We start from the raw sequence: 21,514 nt of genomic DNA on the forward strand, positions 1-21,514 counted from the left end.
TGCCGGAACCGGGAGTTGGGCTACGGGAAAAGGGGCTGCATCGCGTCATGTCGTCGACATCATCACTAGGGCCTCTCGGAACACACGGATCACCCGGTTACGGTCTAGTGGGAAAGGTGCATATGCTCGTACAGTTCATTGTGTTTTTCCTTTTTTCTATTCTTTTCTTCCGCGGATGTTGTTTTTATTCCAGAACCCCTCACCCCTCCCCAACCATCCCTCGGACCCATACCATTCCAATCTCACATCGGAAGCCACGAATCGGAAGAGGTTCGCTAAATGGCTTTTGATGATGCTCTTAATTGTTGCACAAACAATCGGAACTTCGCTCTCCGTGCTGGTGCGGCGGATAATGTGAAGGGCACGTGGCCACATACACGTTCCGGTCCCGCTGGTGACCGTTGTTATGGCCGAGATGTTGAGTTCGATCCCCGTTCTCATCGGTCGGCTGCCGTAAACCTTTGGGCTCTATGGAGGGAGAGAAACTATCACACATCCTTTCTCACCCTCCCGTCGTTCGTTCGGTGAAATTGATAAAAAGAACAAAATATAGTTTTCGTCTGCCTCGTGGAGTGATGGGATCGGGAAAGGTGAAACGGTTGTGTTCGGATCCGCTTATGATAGCCACGAAATGATAGGATAGCTTACACGAATCACTCGGACAGCCCAATCAGCCAAAGGTTAATCTGCATAAATCGTAACCACCGTTTGGTGGGAAAATAGCAAACAAGACATTTCCCGCATTGTGGTTTACGACCCTAAGGAAGGGGACGAGGGTTGCTGGAAGGAGGCGTAGTACTGGCAATCTTAGTTTTTGGATAGGAGTGTGTTTACCGAGAGTAGGCTTACTATCTGCGATGTGTTTGCAAGTAAACTCGTTTGATGATCATCTTGGAATGTTGTTTTTCGTACCATAGATGTGCTTCATAACAAAGGGGCAAATGCAAAAGAGTTTATCATTCCCACAAAGCAAACTCGTATGACAGGTATTCCAATATTCTGTTAACAGTATTGAGTTATTGATTAGATATTACGCAATTAACTATAGGAATTAAACCACCCCGATAATGTATAACTATTAGAGATCCAACAGTGACACCTGTAAATGGAAAATCAAAGTGGAACAAACAGAAAATAGATCAGCCAGCTCTAAATGTATTGTATTGAAGTAAAAATCTATTGATAAACATACGGCTCGTCCGTTCTCATATACTATATGTTAAAAAAGCAGCATCTTGACAAACTTTATATTGTTTTTAGCTCGTATTTCAATACAAGATCCTGGATGAGCTGTCAACATTTACAATTCGTTAGGTTGAACATTTAGGTAGAAGCGACCAACGACCAACCAGTTTTGCATTCCATTAAATCCATTTGAACGGTGCTATGTCGTTCTCTGAAACTAGGATACCAACATAGAAATGGTAGAGTAATTTAACTTACTCTTAATTACGATTAATACTATATTCTAAAGGTGGAAACCTTCAGTACGATATTATCAGTTATTTGTAAAGCACAGTAAAAAAAATAGGGTAAAATTAATAAGGATATAGAAAGATTCATCGCAGATTATTCCTTAGCTAGAAAGGAATTCACAATACTAATTTGGAAGTAATACATCGAGCAGTGTAAACCATTTCTGGCCTATATATTAAATATTATATAATTCTATAGTTAAAAGACCAATTCCCTTATCTTATAAATCCAGATCTAGTATAACACATTTGCACGCTACTAACAAAAATTACGCATTTAAAACTGTTCGTTATCGGACAATGTGCATTTTGCTGATGCAAGAACGGTGGAATGATCGTCCCCACGTCGAACAACAGGAAATTAAACCAATTCACTTTCTATATAAACCAACTCATCCAAACGACCTACTGGCCATAAAACCGCATGAAGTACTCTGCAAAACCCTTCCCCTTAGGACCGAACTGACCGGTTGGGCTAGACACTTTGATTTTGATTTACGACTCTTTAAATTCCCTTAATCGCTTGTCGTACAAGACGTCGCAATAAAACACTTTTGATAAAACCCATCGACCGCCATCGCATGTGATGTGATGCCTGATCTCATTTCCATACCAGTTCACATTCGGTCGGTCGTTCGGTTGGTCATTGAAAAAGCATTAAACTCTTCCGAAGTCTCTTCAGAGACCATCGTATCTCTACTCCGACAATCCGTAGAGCTAACCGAAAAATGATGGGACCCGGCGAACGACTTGGAAGACAAATATCAAGACATTACGCGATTAATTCCCTTCTCCACGATGAGCTATCGCCCATCATCGGTCTCGTTCCGCCAAAAACAAACCACGGGAACCGAAAACGGGACCTCGGTTGACGCGTTTTGGCTTCCATTTTCCGATTTTTCTCACGGATCCCGCTCCAACCGGTCCCCAAGTCCAAATGGTTCAACTGGACAGGTTAGGCGGTATGTATGGAGTGGGTTATTTCGGGGCTTTTGTCAAACATTCCCACCAAACGCGACTGGCTGTCCGGTTGCGCCTCGCCATTGGGAATAGGAAAACTGATCGTCGGTCAGTCATCATCCTGCCGACAACATGCGGACAACCGACAACCGAAGAGTGAAGAGAACTCATCTTTAAGGCTTGTTGTTCGGCACGATGGCAGGCAGCACGAGGATTGGACGTAAGGCGACGCAGAAGCTGCCTCGAAAAATGTCAACCACTGCCAGTGAAGAAGCCTTCGAAGGAACATCTTCGGAGCGCAAAACGAAGAGAAAAAAGTGATGAGCTCGCTGAAGGAGCTGATGAAGAGCAAACAAAACGGCTCACGAAACGAAACAAGAACCACTGGAAGTGGAAGGCCACGGCGTCCACCATTCCAAGCACAGCACACACACACGCTGGCCTGAAAGTCCAGCAAGGCTCGTAAAAGTCGTGGCGGTTTGAAAAACTATCCACCTGTTTTACGATCGGTAATAAATATTAAAGCATACTCCCGAGGACAACCGCGGATTGAGCATGGCGAGGATCGGCAAGCGGGTTTGTGGCTTCGTTTCTTAGTGCGTGATGTTGATGCCGGCAAATGGAACGCAAGGAAGAGCAGGCCACCGTTTGTGAACGAACGACATGCCAGTTTCTTTGGGGACCTTCCTTGAAGTGGAGGATAGAGGTGCTTGTCCCAAAAACAGACGACCAGTGAGGAGATGAATGCAAAAAAATGAAATCAGCATAAACGGCCATCCACTCCGTCCGGGTGCGTTAAACTTCCTGCCTCGGGGATTTAGACATTAATTGTTTTTTAAACTGACGTAGAGCCTTGATCGCTTTGTACATTTACCAAACGATGGCGCTAGGGCTTAGGGACTGAATCCATAAGTAGATCAGGGCGCTTGGTAGAGTACCTCGAGCCTACCCGAGCTCCAATGTTGGTTTCCTTGATTTCGGTCAGTCTTTTGATCAGTCTTTGGTCAGTCTTTTTTATGTAAAGGATATACTACCTAGAGACAGGGCCGTCTTTGAAACAAATGATCAACGATAAAACTATCATTAAGAAACCATTCAGATTGATATGTGTAAATGATTACTGATCGCGAATAGAAACCAATGCGCTTGCAACTCAAGAATATTGAGTCAATCCAGTACGAAAAGAAGAATCCGGCTTAAAATGATCCAACATTTTAGGATCTCAGGAGGCATGTAATTTATGACCTATTGTCCAGCTTATAATAATCTAAACCAATAAACGGTGGTAATTATTATTTTATAGGGCTCACACTATGCGATTTTGGGTCAACAGATCGAAGGGGTGATCGGGACAAGGGGTGAAGAATAGATAATAAACTATCGTTTTTGTGCTTATATGAAATAGATTTTAATTTGATACGATATGTATGATGTACTCAAAACTGATCTACATTGATCTGCATTTTGGTAGTGGTCCACCAATCTAAAGATGAACCATAATACAGTTCAGTACCATTAGCGGAAAGAAACATCAAAAAATAAAAAAAAAAACATGATGGATCGAACTGCCTTCTGGAAAACCATGAACATACGAAAGGAAATTCTACTTTTGGAATTGGACTGAGATAGAAAGTGACTCAGTACGAAAAACACGCGACGATTGTCGTCAAATCGTGATAAAGTAGATAAAACAAACCACAGCTATCCAAATGGTTTAGATAGAGCTGGAAAGGAATCATTATGAGCTACTTCCATACAAAAATGAAATTCAGGCCTCTAGTGATGGCAACCATGTCATTCGAAGCTCTGATCAACAATTGCTAATCAGATAACAATCAGAATTGATCAACAAAAGAGGTGTTGAATTCAACTACTTTGCATCTATACAAGAAGAGAGGTCTTGACGATATCTAAGTGATCTTCACACTTAGAGCTACACACTTCCAAAAATAGGATACGAGAGGTGTAAATATCGAAATGCAAAATCATATACCACGTGGTGTGCTCCTCTAGACCTCTGGGTCTAGTCCGAGTTATAGCAAGTGCTTCCTCAAGACCGGAGATGTGCCCGTGTCAATGGTTGCTCATCATCCTCATCTGCCAGGAAGTTTGTGGTTTGTTTTCTTTTGAGGATCAAAATCGAAGGAGCCGACGACTGTAGAAGCGACTGGCGGATGCTCATGCTCCGACACGTCTGGCAAATGGAGTGGAGCCGAGAAGGGATCGCGCCCAGACCATCGACGTAGGACGCACGCGTTGGCAGATCGAGCAATTCATCTTCATCAGTCGGCCGTGTAGTTGTCAAAGCATCAAAACAGTAGACAATTTATGCATCTATGGCCTCGTCCTCAGATCCTCCACCGCCGAAAAAGGAGGGACGTCCTCCCAACCTCCACGTGTGACGCCAAACCTCCTGCAACCCCACCAAACCCTTTCCACCTCACGATCGTCGTTCGCACAGACGGGGCGCGGTTTAATTGCGAATTAAATATCTTCGCGATGAAATTGTCCCTTTACTTACACGCTGCTCGCGTTCTTCAAGCCCTTTCCGCTCTCTCTAGCATCTTGCTGCTTCTGCTATTGCTTTTTGCCTCAAAGGATTCCCGATTAGCTCCATTAGCAGACGGCGACGACGACGACGGAGACCGATGAACGAGCGAACGATCGCGCACGAGCGCATCCGAGATGAAACATTAAAATGAAAAATTAAGAACGACCTGGGGTGTGACCGGCCGGACTCAGAACCGAAGACTCCGAGGCTAGTCCAACGCGGCAAGGACCATTAAAAGTTTACACATTGCTACCAGCGAATAATAGACTCATCCGTGGCGAGGCCATTGGACATCTCGATCTCACGGCCGGTCTCTTGGCCGGAAGCGTCCACTATGGTGTGTGTTTGTGCGTGCCACCGTCACGCTGCCGAGGATGATCCTTGTCTCAGATTAGTCTTCTTGTCGTCGCGACCGCGCGATCTCTTTCGCTTCGAGATGCGCTACCATTCCGGGACTGGGGACCGACGATGACGACAACCAACCCGAATCCGTGGCGTTGGCCTCGTGCCAACTACTCATTAGTGAATTTTCCGACCGAAATTCCATGAAAATGTCAAAATCTCGCCACGGAGATGGCAGCTCCCAGTCACCCCTCACTAGCATGTGGCCCAAAGGAGTTGAAAGGGCGCATTACGGGAGACGGTTTAAAGATGTGCACCGACTGGCGGTGCGTTGACGTGCAGTGATGTGACGTGCTGTCGGAGAAGATTTCCTAAGGTAAACCAGTCAGTCAGTCAATCAGTCAGTAATTCAGCCAGCCAGTCAGTCCGTCAAACATCACGCACATGCACTCCGTGATGACGTACAGTCGCGCGTGCTGATCCGCTACTGAGTCGGTGGCCGGAGTTCAGCATTTCCATTTGCGAGTGTTCCAACTGCGGGTGCCGGACGTGTCTTCGGACCAGCGATTAGGAAATACGATAGGCAAGACGAGTGCAGCTAATCCGGTGCACTGGTTTCCATTTGGAAAGAAGATACCCATCGAGAGCAGATTATATGATTGCATTTTAGAATTTAAAAATATTTATTTTATGTTGTTGATTTAGAATTTTTTAATCTACTTACAATGAAACTTATTGTTTTACTCTCTCTCCCACGTTTTTTGAACTCTAGAATTATGAAAATAAAATAAATAATAAAATATAGAAAATATCTTTCATGTTTTTTTTTTTAACTTTTACAATCAATAAACCGCGATTTAAGCGATTATTAAGATTATAAATGAACTAATGTGGTTTTTAATCTTCAGTTGCCTCAAAACTACCGCATCAAAACTTTAGATTAACTTCCTCTTCCTACTTCCTCTTCCAAATTTTAGAGATTATACAAACTTGATTCGATTTTAAAACAAATGCTCAAACAGCAGCACAATCATATCGTAATCAGCTTTTACTTGAATTTATACAAGTGAGAATACCACAAAACGAGACTTGTTGTCTGGAGATCTGTTTTGAAATCAATGAGATTATCTTTTCTATCACCCATGAGCTTGACTTCCTATCACCGATGAGCTTCATTTGAACAACGACAAGCAAAAAAAATCAAATATGTTACTTTAAATACAACTCTCTTCAAGCTCAGCTCAGTATGTTTAGAAAACAATTGCTTTGTCCCCTAAGAAAGTGACTACGATGCCAATGATACGCGCCTAAAGCACTCACGATAAAACTATGACATAAACGTCCGTCCATCTGTCCATGACCTTAAAGCACGTTTTGCACACAGAAGCATGTATTTGACATCTTCATTTCCTCTTCAAGAACCTTCGTACCGATCGCTGCGCGACGTTTCGCACGGAAGCACGCACGATTGCATGAACTTGAAACCATCTCCCCCGCGGGTACTCTTCCGTTTTTCCATTAAATTCTCTCTGTGCTCCTCCCGTCACTCATTGCACTCGTTGCCGCCTCGCTTACCCAGAGGCGAATACTGCTTCGGAGTCTGCCAATTTAATGGCTTTCCATTACCATTTCACCCGTTACTAACCTTCGAGCGCTTGCTGAAGGTTTAGTTTTACGATGTTCGTTGCACATGCACGGCATTTTTGCAGCTTTAACGATCCGTTCTCTCCCGATCCAGCACTAAAGTCACTCACATGCCGAGCATGGACCAAAGACGCTGAGAAGTTGCCACCGAATTTACTGGCCACGGTCCGAAAGGTCCAACGGAAGGGTCCATCATCCTCCTAAGTACTATCGTCCCTTTTACGATCACATCGCCGCAGAGGATTCGGAAGCAACATACAAAAGGAGGTGATCCCGGGAACGAAACAGCTCACCGACGATGACGACCGAAGAAATATTAGCTACTGTCCCCGGGTAAATTGTTCATCGATGACCATCAAAATCCACCAACCTCATCGACAACGGTCAACGGCCGCAGGGGAGTATGAGCAAGAATCTGATGGAAGAGTAGCAGAGCAGAGGGCAACGGCAGCTATGCCCTCAAGCCCTTTTCCATGTAAACTCCTTACATGATCATCGCCCAAGGTTGGTCTCGTCAAACTCTAAAGCACCATGTACTAAAGATGTAACGACAGCCGTTCGATCATCATCCATCGAAGCGGAGAGCTGTTGTACGTCAATGGACAGTGACAGGACAAAATCTAGTTTAATTTATGCGTCAGATGATACCGTAGAACGAATTGAGACCCTGCTTCCGTCTGGTAGAACATTCGATCAAGCAGAACGCATAGAATTTTGAAATAAAATATGATAAGACAAGTTGCTCGGCACGGAACGAACGCCAACGAAGTGGACGGCCAGAGAGTTAAAATAGTGTTCGGTTCTAGTGTACGGTTCTGGTCGGTTAACCAAAGAACAGCCGTCAATTCGTTTGACAAATTAATTTAAAGCAACAAATGGTCGATTTAATGTCGGTTAGTGACTTAGTGGACCATTTGTTCCCAACGTTGGCCATACGATCACTGCACGAGGGTAAACCTTAGACCGGTATTTCACACGACGGCAGCACATTGCTACAATGAAGTCAATTTCAGGTCTAACAATTTAAATTATCCACCTGACACTCGCTTCTCTCATCCCCTACATTCATTGTAGCGGTAGGGGCAAGGGTATCTATTTTGAAATATAGTTCCCTCAGGCCATGCCGCACCTTGCAAATCATGGCCGCTGATAGACCTTTTCCTTGTGACATTTCCGCTACGCACCACGCCACTACTTTAACTCGGATGGCGCTATTTTAAGAGCATGATATGCAACGTCCTATCTCGTTTATCTCAGACATAAGTCACGCAATCTAGTTGCAAGCAGCTAAGATATTAAAGGAGCGAGTTTGTTAGTGAGCTACAAATCGGTATGAGTTGTTGGTGCCAGCAGCAGATTCGTACATTATCGATTGAGGTTGTCTTGCAACTTTCCTACAATTCATTGAGGTCTTGGCATCTCGCTCATGGTCGGCTGCAACACTTACGACCAGATGACAAATGACTCAGCGCATTGTATATAATTACTATGAAGCACCTGGTCGTGCAATAATCAGAACATCATGCAAATGATCTGATTAAGCCATTTTTCAAAGCTCTCCAAAGAACATAACAAAAGAGCAAATCAAACCACTCAACACCTTGCAGATTCGCTTCTAAACAGTGCAATCCAGTTAATGCTGCTATCCAATAGACCAAGTACCTGTCTGTATTCACTATCAAGTCAATAATAGGCCAACCTTAAATATCGTAGACTATCGAGAACGAAGGTTCAATGGACTCCTCAAAATTGCATGTTTTTTGGAGAGCCTCACGGTGATAGATGGCATGATTCTATTTTCTATAAAAATGCGTCCTAATCGATGGTTTTACTACAAAAATATCAAAAAATGTCCGTTTTTATGGCCCAAGTTATAGAATTGTTTCAATAGAGCAATCACTAGAGAAAATATTATCCTTTAAAACCAAATCATTAATAACATGACGATGAAATTACATAATTGACTAACGTAAAAATATACGTATACGTAAAAATAACCATTTCTAACATTAGAACAATTTAGTACTATTTTAGTACAAATTGGAATATATCGACTAGACGTGATCGCACCTGTGAATGTCAATGGTTTCCGATAATGGTTGCCAGTCTGGTGGCCTCCATCCGCTTCTTTCTGAGTTTAACGTCAAAGATGCAACCGAAGCGCCATTCGATGCTTATGTTCAAGCGAGAGGCTCGAGAAGGGGGCGCATTACCGCGGTCTAGCTGGACGGATGTGATAACGATTTGCTCATAAGCATGCGATTCAGCGTGACCAAACGCGAAGCCTCGCAGTTAAGGTGAGTCCGTTGTTGTTGCTTAGCACTCCAGGTCATCGTAGTTTTTGATGGTCTAATTCAAGACCTGGGCTTTCAAGACGTTACCAGGTTTCAATCCAAATAATATATTTTTTTTGCACTTTTGTAAAGATCTACATACAGATTGTTGCCCTGTTCCGATGGGCATTCTCTGGAAATGTAGAGCATCTACATCAATCAGATTTAGCTATAAGCATAGCATTAGGCAGACTGTGCAGAAATGGGTACAGATGTAGTCACTTATAATTTCATATCATTCTTTGTTCTTTGCTATTTCATCATTCCTTGTTATGTGTGCTGCGAAATGTTATCACAAATTTGCCAACAGTTCTATTAGAATAGTGACTATAGACGCAATGATCTACTGCCTCTTACCATTCAACAGAAGGTCATCCAGCAGCTTCCAGCAGTTCGGCTTCAGCTTATCACAAGGGTTTTGCATACATGTGTACGTAGTTAAATGTGATTAAAGCAACGGAAACCACAATCACCACCAAGATTGTTCCCGAAACTTTCATTCCCATAACGAGCAGCTTCTGTGCAGTCAAAGTCTGAGTACAACATCTGCTTCCAAACAGCTCGGATGCATACTTCAGTTTGGTCGTCCAGTTTACTTGGTCTCATTGTTACAAGATGAAACTCAGTGTCTGTTTTTTGTTGATTTGTGCAATTTTATGTGCAAGAGCAGCTAACGATAGCCCTAATAACGCTGACGCAGTACTGCGAAGATTGCCGCAGAACGGTTTCCTTGGATACGGAATGGAGCTATTACTGACAAAGTTGAACAACATCGATCGTAAATTGTTGGAGCTTCAAACCGGACAGTACGAACTCCAGCAACAAATGGCGAGTATCAAGGCATCGCAAGAAAAGACTACCGCCGATTTCAGTGTTCTACAAAATCAAACGTTGCTGATGTTAGAACAACAGGCAGCATGCATCAGCTACTTTCAATCATATGAAAAACTGTTAAACGCCATGCCGAAACAAAACCAAAGCACACCAACAACACCAACAACACCAACAACACCAACAAAACCAACAACACCAACAACACCAACAACAACAACTCCAAAAACACCAACAACACCAACAACTCCAAAAACCCCAACAACACCGAAGCCCGAACAACCGTCCTTTACCTCGTGCAAGGATGTTCCGTACAACGTTTCCGGAGTGTATCTCATCCGCGTGAATAACGATAGTGCGCCGTTTCAAGTGTTTTGTGAACAAGAGAAGTTTGGTGGGGGTTGGATTGTTGTACAACATCGGTTCGACGGCTCAGTAGATTTTGATCGTGATTGGGTCGAATACCGCGAGGGCTTTGGCAACTTGACAAAGGAGTTCTGGCTCGGCCTGGAGAAAGTGTACCAAATAACAACAGCCCGTGCACAAGAAATAATGTTCGAGATAAAAGACTCCGAGGGCAATTATGGGTATGCCCGGTATAATCAGTTTAAAATAGACAGCGAAAGTAAGCAGTACAGTCTTCAAACCCTAGGAACGTACAGCGGTACTGCAGGTGATGCAATATCGCGAAACCGGAGAATGAAGTTCTCGACGAAAGATCGATATGTGTCTGTTTCAAAATGGTGTCTTCAATGGTTGAGAGGCCCCTGGTGGTACGAAAATTGCACCAGTGCAAGTTTGAACGGACCATACAAAAAAAGTGTGGTATCAATGTCAGGAAAATCAATGTTTTGGCTGAACTTTAGCGACTATACAGGACTGAGCTTCAGCAGAATGATGATTCGGGAATTGTAAAATTCCGGGGCGAACTGTACCCATCTGAAATTATATGAATAAAGATGCATTTTAAATCAAATTTACTGGCTTTACTTTAAGTCCTTTTTATCAAATACGATATTTACCTCATTGTAGAAAAATCCGAAAAAATCTAAAAACTTTTATTTGAAGGCAACGAAGCGGAATAAATATTAGAAGACTTCCAAGCGACCAGGACAAAGACGAAAAAGCCTTGACAAGTATTGGTTTGGCCGTGATCAAGAGTTATCAAGTGCTTATTAAAGACGACAACTCCAGACAAAACCACGAGAAATCACGAGATACGAATACATATGTACCACTACTGACGTCTCTGAGATTTGGATGTCCACTGTCAAGAATGGACGAAGTCCTCTTATACGCGTTCTCGGAAGGATATTTGGCCACGTATTTGACGAGGGACAATAGAGAATCCGCGGAATTCAATACAGCGCGGAGTTGTAAGCATTGTATGATTATCTCAATGACGCTGGGCTGGGTATGTCATGAGAATGACAGACGACGACCCAGCCCGTCTTAGGCCTTCCAGATGGCCAGAGAGGGTGTGAAAGGTCTGAGGTCTGATATCTGATGTCACTGATGTCAGGAAACTTCTGTGGCAGTCGTCGTCTGCTTCGATTGCTTGTCGATTGTAGCGGCTGATAAATAAGTAAGTAAGAATTACAAGATGCAGATAGTAACTGTTGTTTACACTTGTTGGGCACAAGGTCTTTCCTTGACCGTCGTTTGAATTTAGGATCGATCCTTGCAACATATAGTGCCAGATTTTATATTCTTAGCACAGTGATACACAGGCTATTCAACCTGGTAAAAACTTGAGATCACCCATGCATGCAGCCGATTCCAACCGAAGATCAATGATCTTTATGACCCCCTATATCATGTTTTAAAGTACCTGATCTACAGTTGCGTTAATCGAACGCTCAGAGTGCTCAAGGGATCCTGATCTGGAATATTTGTTCTCCGAATCAACAATGGTCACCATCTATAGTTCTCCGGGATTAGATGTCCACTAACAACAACTTTTCATGTGACAAAGTTCCGGTCAGTTCCGCTAAACAGAGGGAGAATATCGTTCCCCTGTTGTGTCCATACGTTGGCCATACTGTGGCTATATTTTGGGAATGTTGCTGCGTTTACTCATGAGTTCTCGTAGACTAAACGGTGACAAGAGGTAAGCGCTCTGCTACTATACTAGCCAGACTGCTGTCCTGCTAGCTAGTTTATTCCAAAATTTTCCATAAAAGCGGATTGCAGCACTTTCTTTCAAGAGAAAGGTAAAGGAATGTTTGCTCCTGCTCTGCCACTGAAGAGTGAACGAGAGCGCGAAGAAAGAGGGCGTGGCTAATCGCCATGTTGAATTCACCCGGTTTGGTTCATTCCCGGCTCAAATTCGGTTCATTCCCTCTCGGTGCGGCAATCGGAACGCATGCGCCCGCGCGTTCGTCCTTGCATTCTCGCCGGAACGGATCTCGATTTTCCCGGATTCGGTCGTAAAAGTGAAGGAAAACAGAGTTTACGCTCCTGGTGGCTTAGTGTTGTTGTGATTTTTCGGTTTCGTGAGCAGATAGGACAGGGTTTCTACGGTCAGGTCCAGATTTCGTGACAAACTGACGCGGATCCGGAAGGAAATTCAACAAAATCAACCGGAAAACCTACTGCCCCATTCGGACCCACGTTCCGGCTCGTTCGAGGTGTGGTAAAATGGTGTGGAAAAGTGATTGATCAGAGGAGGCTGTTTTGGTGGTAAAATCCGTGGTGTGATCTGACGATCTCCTCCTGTAACCGAGAATGGATTGCGTCTGATCTCGTATCCTCGTGCAGCTTAAGCAACATTCCTCTGCATTTCGTCTGGTCCGATCGAAGTGAATCGTCCAAGTTGTGTAAAAGCGTTCGAAAAAGTAGCAGAAGAAGTAAACGAAGAATAGATAGGAAGAAAACGGTGAAAAATCCTTAAATACGGTGCTCAAGGTGGCTCAGGGAGGTGGATCGGTCACGTCGCCATCGTCGTCGTCGTCGTCGTCGACGTACTGGTCACGAAATCGTGCTCCTGACGGTTGGGTAGCGACGAGTGATTATCAGCGTCCAACGGAAGTAGTGGTGGTTCGCGGCGGTGCGTTTGAACCGGATTATCCCGGTGCTCTGGGTGGACGTGAGCAGCAAGCATCGTCCATTGCCGGTGCTGCTGCTTCTGCCACCACCACCACCACCACCCTCGTTCCTGTTCCGGTAGGGGTGGGTTTTGTGAATACGCGCAACAAGGTGGCTACGGTGACGTTACATACGGCGGAACACGGGGTACCCGGTGTTGTGAGGACCCCGCTCGGTGTCGTAATACCGGTCAACAGCATCAACCCGCCAGCCACGACGATCTCTCATCACATGGGCGTCTGCACGGACGAGCGCCCTGTAATGCATTGGGTAAGTACCCCCGGGGCCGTCGGTAATAAAAAGTAATAAATCGTCATAGATTGCGATTCCCAGACTAGACCAAACACCAAGGTCCCTTTGCTGCTGATAACCCTCGTCTGGTGCTTTCCCTCCCAGACACCACCATTTGACCGCCTGGAGTCCAAAGCAAAAAGGGAACAACAAAAACGATGCCGGCCACGAGCCAGAAAGTAATAAAAAATTATGCCAGCCGGACCGTGCCCAAAAAACCATTTGTTATTTGTCGTTGATAATTTTGTAATGCCGCAATGTCTTTACTCGACTGGGCGCATCGCAAAAAACGATGAAAAAAGACGTTCGGATTCGGACTGTTGTCTACTTTGGCAAAAACCCAAAGTCTCGATGGCAATCGACGGCGTTGCGGTCACTTTGTTCGTTGTTATGCCGCTAATCGGTAACCGAGCATACCACAGACTACGCACAAAAAACCGTCGCGGATGCATCTAGTATGCACGGGTGTTTCTAGTCACCAAAACAACGGTTCCTGTCGTGGACGGCACAAGGGAGGACTTTCTAATCGATTCTCCCGTCCGTCCGTCCGTCCGTGTCTCTGGCTTATCAGTCGGGCTCAGGGCGGTGGTGTTGAAGCGGAATATGTTTCCCGCGGATTCGTGGAGTTCGTTTTTCGGTCACATCTCGCGTAGAGGCCGGTCTGTGGTCCAAGAACTCAACAACAAAACAAAAAATAAAACGGAACAAACGCCTTCTAGATTACGCCTATCAAACGCTTCGAGCGCGTGTTTTGCTTCTGATTTGCCGTGTCAAAGCAACCAACGTGGTATTGTTTCCGACCTAGGCAATCGGACCTAGGCCAAGGCACAAGTGTGAGGTCCTTATCCGTAACTGCCGTAAAGTCCAAATCCCAAGGCCAACATTTGGGGCGCGCGCTTTTGCGAAAAGGTTATCGCGCGCAGTAGTGCACGTTGGTGGTGCGAACGAAAATGAGGTGCGGGATGTAACTCAAAGAGCACAGCAACCAATCCGTTTTGCCTTCTTTTTGGAACAAATCACTCGAAGAACATCGTGTAAGAGGGTCATAGGGGTGTCGATGACGTCGACGCGGGGTGTGAAGTCAGCATTCCGGCACCTTTTGGCTCCGGTCTTACGCTAATTAGTGTTTTGTGTGGCATGCGGATGCGGCCAAGTAACCATATTTGATAACATGACACATGACGACGAACGACGACGACAACGACGATGTGATGTTGTGTCGAAAACTGCCCGTCAACCTTTGACCTTACACCGTCAGTATCGCCCTCAGGAGTTCCTCCAGAAGGGGTTTTCGCCGTTTGCTTCCGTGCGGCCACATTGTGGTCTAAGAATAGACACGGGTACACCGGGAGCACGCACTCTTAATCAAATGATCAAAGATTCGTTGCGCCCTTCCTCTCTTTCTATCCCCCTAGAGACTCCTCTTGGAGCCTGACTCGAGATGACCCCCGGGCACTGATAGCGGTCCTTTCCGCAGAAGAAGGATTATTGATTTCGCGTGGCGCATACGCGTCATTACTGACCACCCAGCACGTGCGGTAAACAGGGGAGGAGGAAGCTATACAAACAACACTCGTCACAATCAATCGATTTCCGAAGCTTCCAATTTAATTTCGTGTCTCATTAACCCGCGGGGAGACGTTGTTGTGTTGATCAACAAAATACGCTCCAGCTCCAGCTTCTTGCGTAGAGTTCAAGGAGTTCAGACCGCCAAGGCAGGCGGCCGAGTGCGTGCCGCGCAACGCAGTTTGTTGTGCGCCCTCGAGGGCATCAGGCCATCGCAGGTTATCCTGATCAGCTTCCGAACGAATTGGCAGCAAATTCGACGTCGAACAATTGCAATACTTTTCACATCCGTCAACAATTAACTGCTGCTCCGGAGACGGCGACGCAATCGGAGCATCTGGCTACAGTTTTCGTTCCTTACGGCCCTAGGGGTAAAGGCCAAAAGGGAAAAGCGTGTCACCCAGTTCTTGTGACACTCGTACTCGTCGTTTCGATGGCGAAGTTCTAGCACAAAACGGACGCAACGCTAATTATCGGTGGAAAATCCGCCACAGGGTGGCACCGGTCTTCACGAAAAGTCACGAGCATGGAAATGGCCGCGGTACGGATCATTGAAATCTGATGGCTTTTCACGAGATTAGTCCAAAGCATCGTCGTTGCCGCAGCTATCAAGAACCGCACATCGCAAGCGCATGAATGACGACGTGGGTTTTCCCAGGAAAATGCTCGATGGATAACGTAGACGGCGCGTGGCACACACCACGAGATCGTCGCGATCGTCGCGATCGTCGCGATCGTCGCGATCGTCGCGATCGTCGTCTTCTCCGCATCGTTTGGAGAAATGGCGCGCAGATGAAAATGTGCATAGCATAGACGGATGGAAGGGGATGCGGGTAGGGGTAGGTGGTGCTGAGGTGGTTCTTGGATGCGTCGTTTGTTTGTTTATTTGTGGTTCCGCCATCATGTCGTGGTGCTGTCGGAATCACGTTCACGTCGCTCTCAGGTTAATCCCATTTGTCGTCGCCCGCTTTTCACGACTCCCAACCGCCGATTGCAGCGATGCGACGCAACGCAGCATACTTAGATGATGTATCTTGGTGATAGTAGCCTGTGAGGATCGTAACCGATCGATCGCTGCAGAAGCTCGGTGATTGCGCAAGTGGCGGTGACTTTGACGACTTTGGCTTTCGTTCGTGAATTGCTTAAGTGATCGCTCCGTTGCTCGACGATCACCATTTTTCCCACCAATTCCCTTTTTTCCCCAGTGGCCTAGTGAGGTCGAAGCAAAGTGCAAACAGAGAAATGGGAGAAAGGATGCGGGGTGACGATCAAACAACATAAAAAAATGGAAGTTGCAACAACAAATGTGCACATTTGCAGCTTGTGTGCGATCGACATCGAAGTTTCGCACCCGCGTGTTGTGTGTGTGTGCACTTGGAGGGAAAAAAACACCATAAACGATGATACGCGATGATGAGGGGACCTCCTTCCACCTTCTCCTTCAGCGCTCGCAGTGCATTGCGGACCTTTGGAAGGACAGCAGCCCTTTTGCTGCACCGCCCTTGTCCTGAACCCGCTAACCATTTGGGGGGACACAAATGGACAGCGACTGCGAGATGCATTCGGTGCGAATGCAATGTGTCCTCTCCGCACCCCTTTCTCCTACTTCTCTACCTCCTCTCTTCCTGGCTGGCCACAATTGGCAGCCGATTGCACGTCGTGACTGATCGTGATGGTGGCGTTTGATTGATCGATCGTTTGCGATTTGGACCGCACGATGGCGGTGGTTGTGACCAAATGTGAAATGTGAGCAGCCGGCCAGCCAGCCAGCCAGCCAGCTAGTCCGTGGTGCTGCTGTCGGTCGGTGCTTCTTTGCCGACGACTGGTTTGGAAGTAGGACAGTGGTCGGTGGTCAACACGAAGGAAGCGACACGGCTAGAAGACCCTTAAATCAGGGCTCTCACCTTCTGTGCTATGAGAAATGAAATTGCTCAGATCCTTAATCGTTGTTTCGACGTTTCGAGCCAGTGCCAGATGGCTGGCCAATGCTGGGACATTGCATTGCATAAGCGAAACCCTGGGAATGAACCATACTCGGACTGCGATCGTGATCTGCCTCAGTTGCGAGACGTTATCGCCAGGGTCTTAACGAAACGGAAAAGAAACGAAACGCTATCTATCGGCTATCCAGAGTTCGCGATGTTCAAATTAGTGATCAACTCCATGGTAGTATCGTGCTAGTAACACCATCCAAACATCAACCTCCATCAACGATCCGATCCATTGTTGTGCATGACAGTTGGTGGACGACGATCCCGAACGCATCCCTATCAATGTGCACGACGAACGTCAGCTTCATGCTCGGACTGCGACATGTTTTTGTCCGCGCCGATCTCGTTCCCCCATTGCTAGTCGGCGCCAGGCTTTCCAGATGCGTTGGGAATGCGAACAAATTCAAAGAAGAGATCACCGCCGCCGTTGTCGGCGTCGTCGTCGTTGTCGCTGGTACTAGGCACTACCAAGGCAACATAAGGGAACGATCGTTGTCGTCGTCGTCGTCGTCGGCACATCGATAAGCATTGGAATGGGTCGGAGACCATTTAAAGTCTGTCATACATTGCCGGCTACATGCCCATGATACCACCGACGTGTGTGTATGACAGTAACGAGAAATGTGAATTGTGATTTATAAGTCCATGCCAAGATTTATTACAATATTTTCTCGTCGCTCGTGAAGATGGAGCAGCAATTCCGATGGTTGGTTTGGGCGCCACTGTCACCGGTTCTGGAGTTTCAATGATCGAGTGTTTATGTTTTTTTGGGGTCCATTTGATGGCAGCCATTCATAATGCACTCGAACTATAGAATAGAAGTCGAATTAATGAATTTATGTGTTCTTACATTAATCATCGATGAGTTATTTCGTCAAAATGTTTGGTGTTATAAGTACTAGGAGCGGACATCGGAACATTATTTTTAAAGCTTGACATATTGAAATCGAATAAAAACTATGGTTGTTCTTAAAGCTACGTATAAAGTTATGTAGTATGGTGTCTTCTTGGTTGTGAATTTGCAAACCCGCAATTTCTAATCGCGGTCTTGGAGATCTTTAATGTGAGTTAATAGCTCTGCGTTGCCTATCTCCCCCTTATAATAATCGAGTTTTGCAGTCAAGATGAAAGGATACAGTGCGGATAAATTTACGTTGAATGGTTTAAACTTTGTTGTTCTACAATATACAGTTAGGGCAAAGTAGAAAGCAGTTAGCTTCCAAAACAGATCTGACAAACAAGGCATAGAGAACTTTAATACACGCCAGATTACAAAATGCCTTGTCATTTTATAGCTAAACATTACATCCTTAGCGCCTGGTTAATGGTTTGTCTATAATGCACAGAAAAGTTTAGTTTACTAAGTTTAGTTTAGTACAAAGATGAATAGGAGAGTTTAACAGTGCATACTGATATAAGATGGTCTTATTAGTCCCATAGTATGTTCCTTTACAGCACTTATCTCTCAAGCAGACGTATTTGCATATGACCGAAACCAAGTTATTAGTGTAAAGAGAGAATAAGAGTGGGCCCACGTTACTGCTTTGAGGTACATTATGGATGTTCTTGAATTCTTTGGATTGGAGACCTTCTAGACATGATATAACCGTCTGATCAAATATACGATTGGAACCAAGGAATTAGTTGCCTTACTAGCCAAATACGCTCAACATGTAACAGTAGTATTCTAATATTGACCTAATGGAAAACTGATTTCAAGTCGGTATCTATAGATAGATAGATGGTATTAATACTGAGTGACTGGCAGTCTGGAGTACTGATCAGGCAATGTATCCAGCGAATATCGCGCGATCCTCAAGTCGCTGGAGTGAACCACCTGCAGCAGTTGCTCCATTGCGCCACTCCGCAAGTAAAAAAAGGAAGACAGGAAGGGAGTGAATAATCACCTACGGACACCCCTTATTTGATTTGAACCTCGGCAAGAACCGGGTTTTGCACATTCGGTGGTGGTGTGTCTGTGAAATGAGGCGAAACGGCTAATGCGCGGGAGTCGTCCCAACCGAGCGAGCATGACAGTGCGATGCAACGGTGCGAAGGAAAGCACAGCAGACAGTTAGACAAATATTTGTGAAGTGTCATTTAATTATTTATATAAATATGGAATCCTCAGGCCAGGGCAGGGTGTGTGCTCGCGGGGTCATTATTCTTCCGCTACACTCCGCGGGAAGGGGAATACCGGCTTCCGGTACGATTGCACTGGAAGCCGTGATTGTCGGATAGAGGGTCCGAGGGGTGTTCGTCTCTCTTGTACCAGGCACTACTACAAATAGCAACCGAAATGAAACCGACTGGTTGGACCATTTTTCATGCCCGTAAGGTGGAATCATCCCTGGAACAGATGTTTTGCGTCGCATCAGTGGATGGATTTCGGGCAGGAAGAGATATTCCGGTTGCGTGGAAGGTTGACACATTGGATGGCGTTTGATTAGAGGTGAAGCCGACGTCCGGATACGATGAAGGTATGGCAATTAAGGTTCCAGTTTTTTTCACGATTGAGTTTTGGTAGAAGGTTCTGATGTTCTGACACTAATTTGTGTTTGTCATTTGGCATTTCATTCGGTTTACTGGAAAGTGGAAAATGAAAATTGTATGTCAAACCTTTCTTGTTAATGATTAGCGAATGAAGCCAAGAAAGCAGGACAATAGCTAGGACCTTGATTGATGACGTTCCTGGACGATCAATCGCTGGACGATGCACACTAGAAACCGATCAGGAACTGCGGCGCGGAATGTTTGTTCAAACATAACACCAAAGCACATAAAATAGTTACTAGAATTGCTTAGAACATGCCGCCCATGTGTTGTGTTGGCCTCGGTCGCGATGGTTTAGCGCTATCAAAAGGGACATAAATCAGGCAGAGCAGGGAGGTATCTCGGCCAGGCTTATCATCAGTCCGGATGGAACGCGCCTTTACGCCATCCAGTGGCCGTTTGAATGGTGCCGCCGAATGATAAGAACATGGGGATTGGTCGGTCGATCGTGTCCGGCAATCAAATGGCAAAAGCAATGGCTCGTTGCCGCAGGTCAAGACTTTTACTTTACATGATGTCACCGCGCGGCGATGGACGAACGATTTTAATTATGATTTTGCATGGAATGCTGCGCTCGTTGCGCCGCAACCGCCGCCATGCGCACCATTCTCATTAGGCAACGTGTCCGGGATCATAAACACACATTGGCTCGTGTAATCGATTGTTGATATAACACCCCATGGGCGTCCAGAGCGACAGCTGATCAGGCGGTCAGGCTTATGATCATTCTTCAGACACACGCACACGAGGACGAAGGATGCGAAGATGCGCTATCATGAGACCCTCGTGTGCGATAGCAGCACACACGCGCGCCACTCTCTCTAGAGGTTATGGTCCTCTGCATAGCAATGCACATTATGACTCTTCGGTTTTCGGAGATAGTGTTGTTGCTCCGCTAGTGGCTTAATCTACTTTTTGTTGCGGTGGTCTTCGAGTTCACAGATTAACATACTAAATCGACGTAGTTCCAAGGAAAAAAACTTTGTTCGTTCTGGGGTTCTGGGCGGTGGCATAAATCTTGAAGTATTGATAATGGTATCAAGTCAGGGCAGGGTTGCGTGATGGTTTTTGGAAATGTCCGTTTGGAATGTGGAAATTTCATAACTTCTTCACTGGTCTCAGCGATTACGAGGTTCATTTCTTGGTGTATCTGTGGGTTATTTCTGGCCAAGAGTATATTCTGGCGGACCAGAAATCGAATTCCGTCAATCTATGGTTGGTCCTGGCTGCCATTTCAAACAAAATAATGCGTCCAAGTCATTTTTCATTCTTACTTTTTGATACCCCGGAGTTCTGTTGTGGTTTTTGTAAGAAATCATTCAATATTATATGTGTTGGTGTCGATAGCATCATACATTTCACGAAATGAAAACTGAAAGTACAACGTTACATAAAGAGATAAGGCTATATTTTATGCACCGATATCGTAATACATTCCCTCATAGCTCAGTCCAAAACTTATGCTCGAATGCTTAGAAAATGAAAATTTGAGGCCATCATCATTTGGTACATAATGATGATGGAGAAATATTGAAAATATTTACTTTTGAAATGATTTAGGCAAAAAACAAAGTTATTTGTGGCGATAAAGCTATCGAGTGTAACTCAATAGATGGGTCTGAAATGGAATAATTGAAATGCACTGTTGAAATTGTGAGAAAGGAGGATTATTTGAATGTTTTAAGGCGCAAGATTTCCAGTAACTTCACACAAGCTAAAGATATACATAGTTCAGTAACTGCTGATTCAAATAAAATACTTAAACAATATTTTAATGTTGAATACAAAACCATCATTTTTACATAGGTGTCACATTTCCCAATCACAGTTGAATCGAATAACCTATTCCATATTGAAAAGTATATTTCATCAACATAGAGTGTCAGAAAT

General features: G+C 45.2%; 1 protein-coding gene across 1 annotated transcript in view; it reads left to right on the top strand.

Moving 5' to 3' along the window:
• The first annotated feature begins 12,549 nt into the window (after positions 1-12,549).
• LOC125948704 (protein apterous-like) overlaps positions 12,550-21,514 on the top strand; it is a 51,593-nt gene continuing 42,628 nt past the window's right edge. The window contains exon 1 of the mRNA XM_049675016.1: positions 12,550-13,493. Coding sequence (XP_049530973.1) covers positions 13,455-13,493 — 39 coding nt within the window. The 5' untranslated portion in view covers positions 12,550-13,454. The remainder of the gene's footprint in view (positions 13,494-21,514) is intronic.

Source organism: Anopheles darlingi, chromosome 2 (genome assembly GCF_943734745.1).
Source record: "Anopheles darlingi chromosome 2, idAnoDarlMG_H_01, whole genome shotgun sequence".
In the NCBI taxonomy this organism is placed as follows: Eukaryota; Metazoa; Arthropoda; class Insecta; order Diptera; family Culicidae; genus Anopheles; species Anopheles darlingi.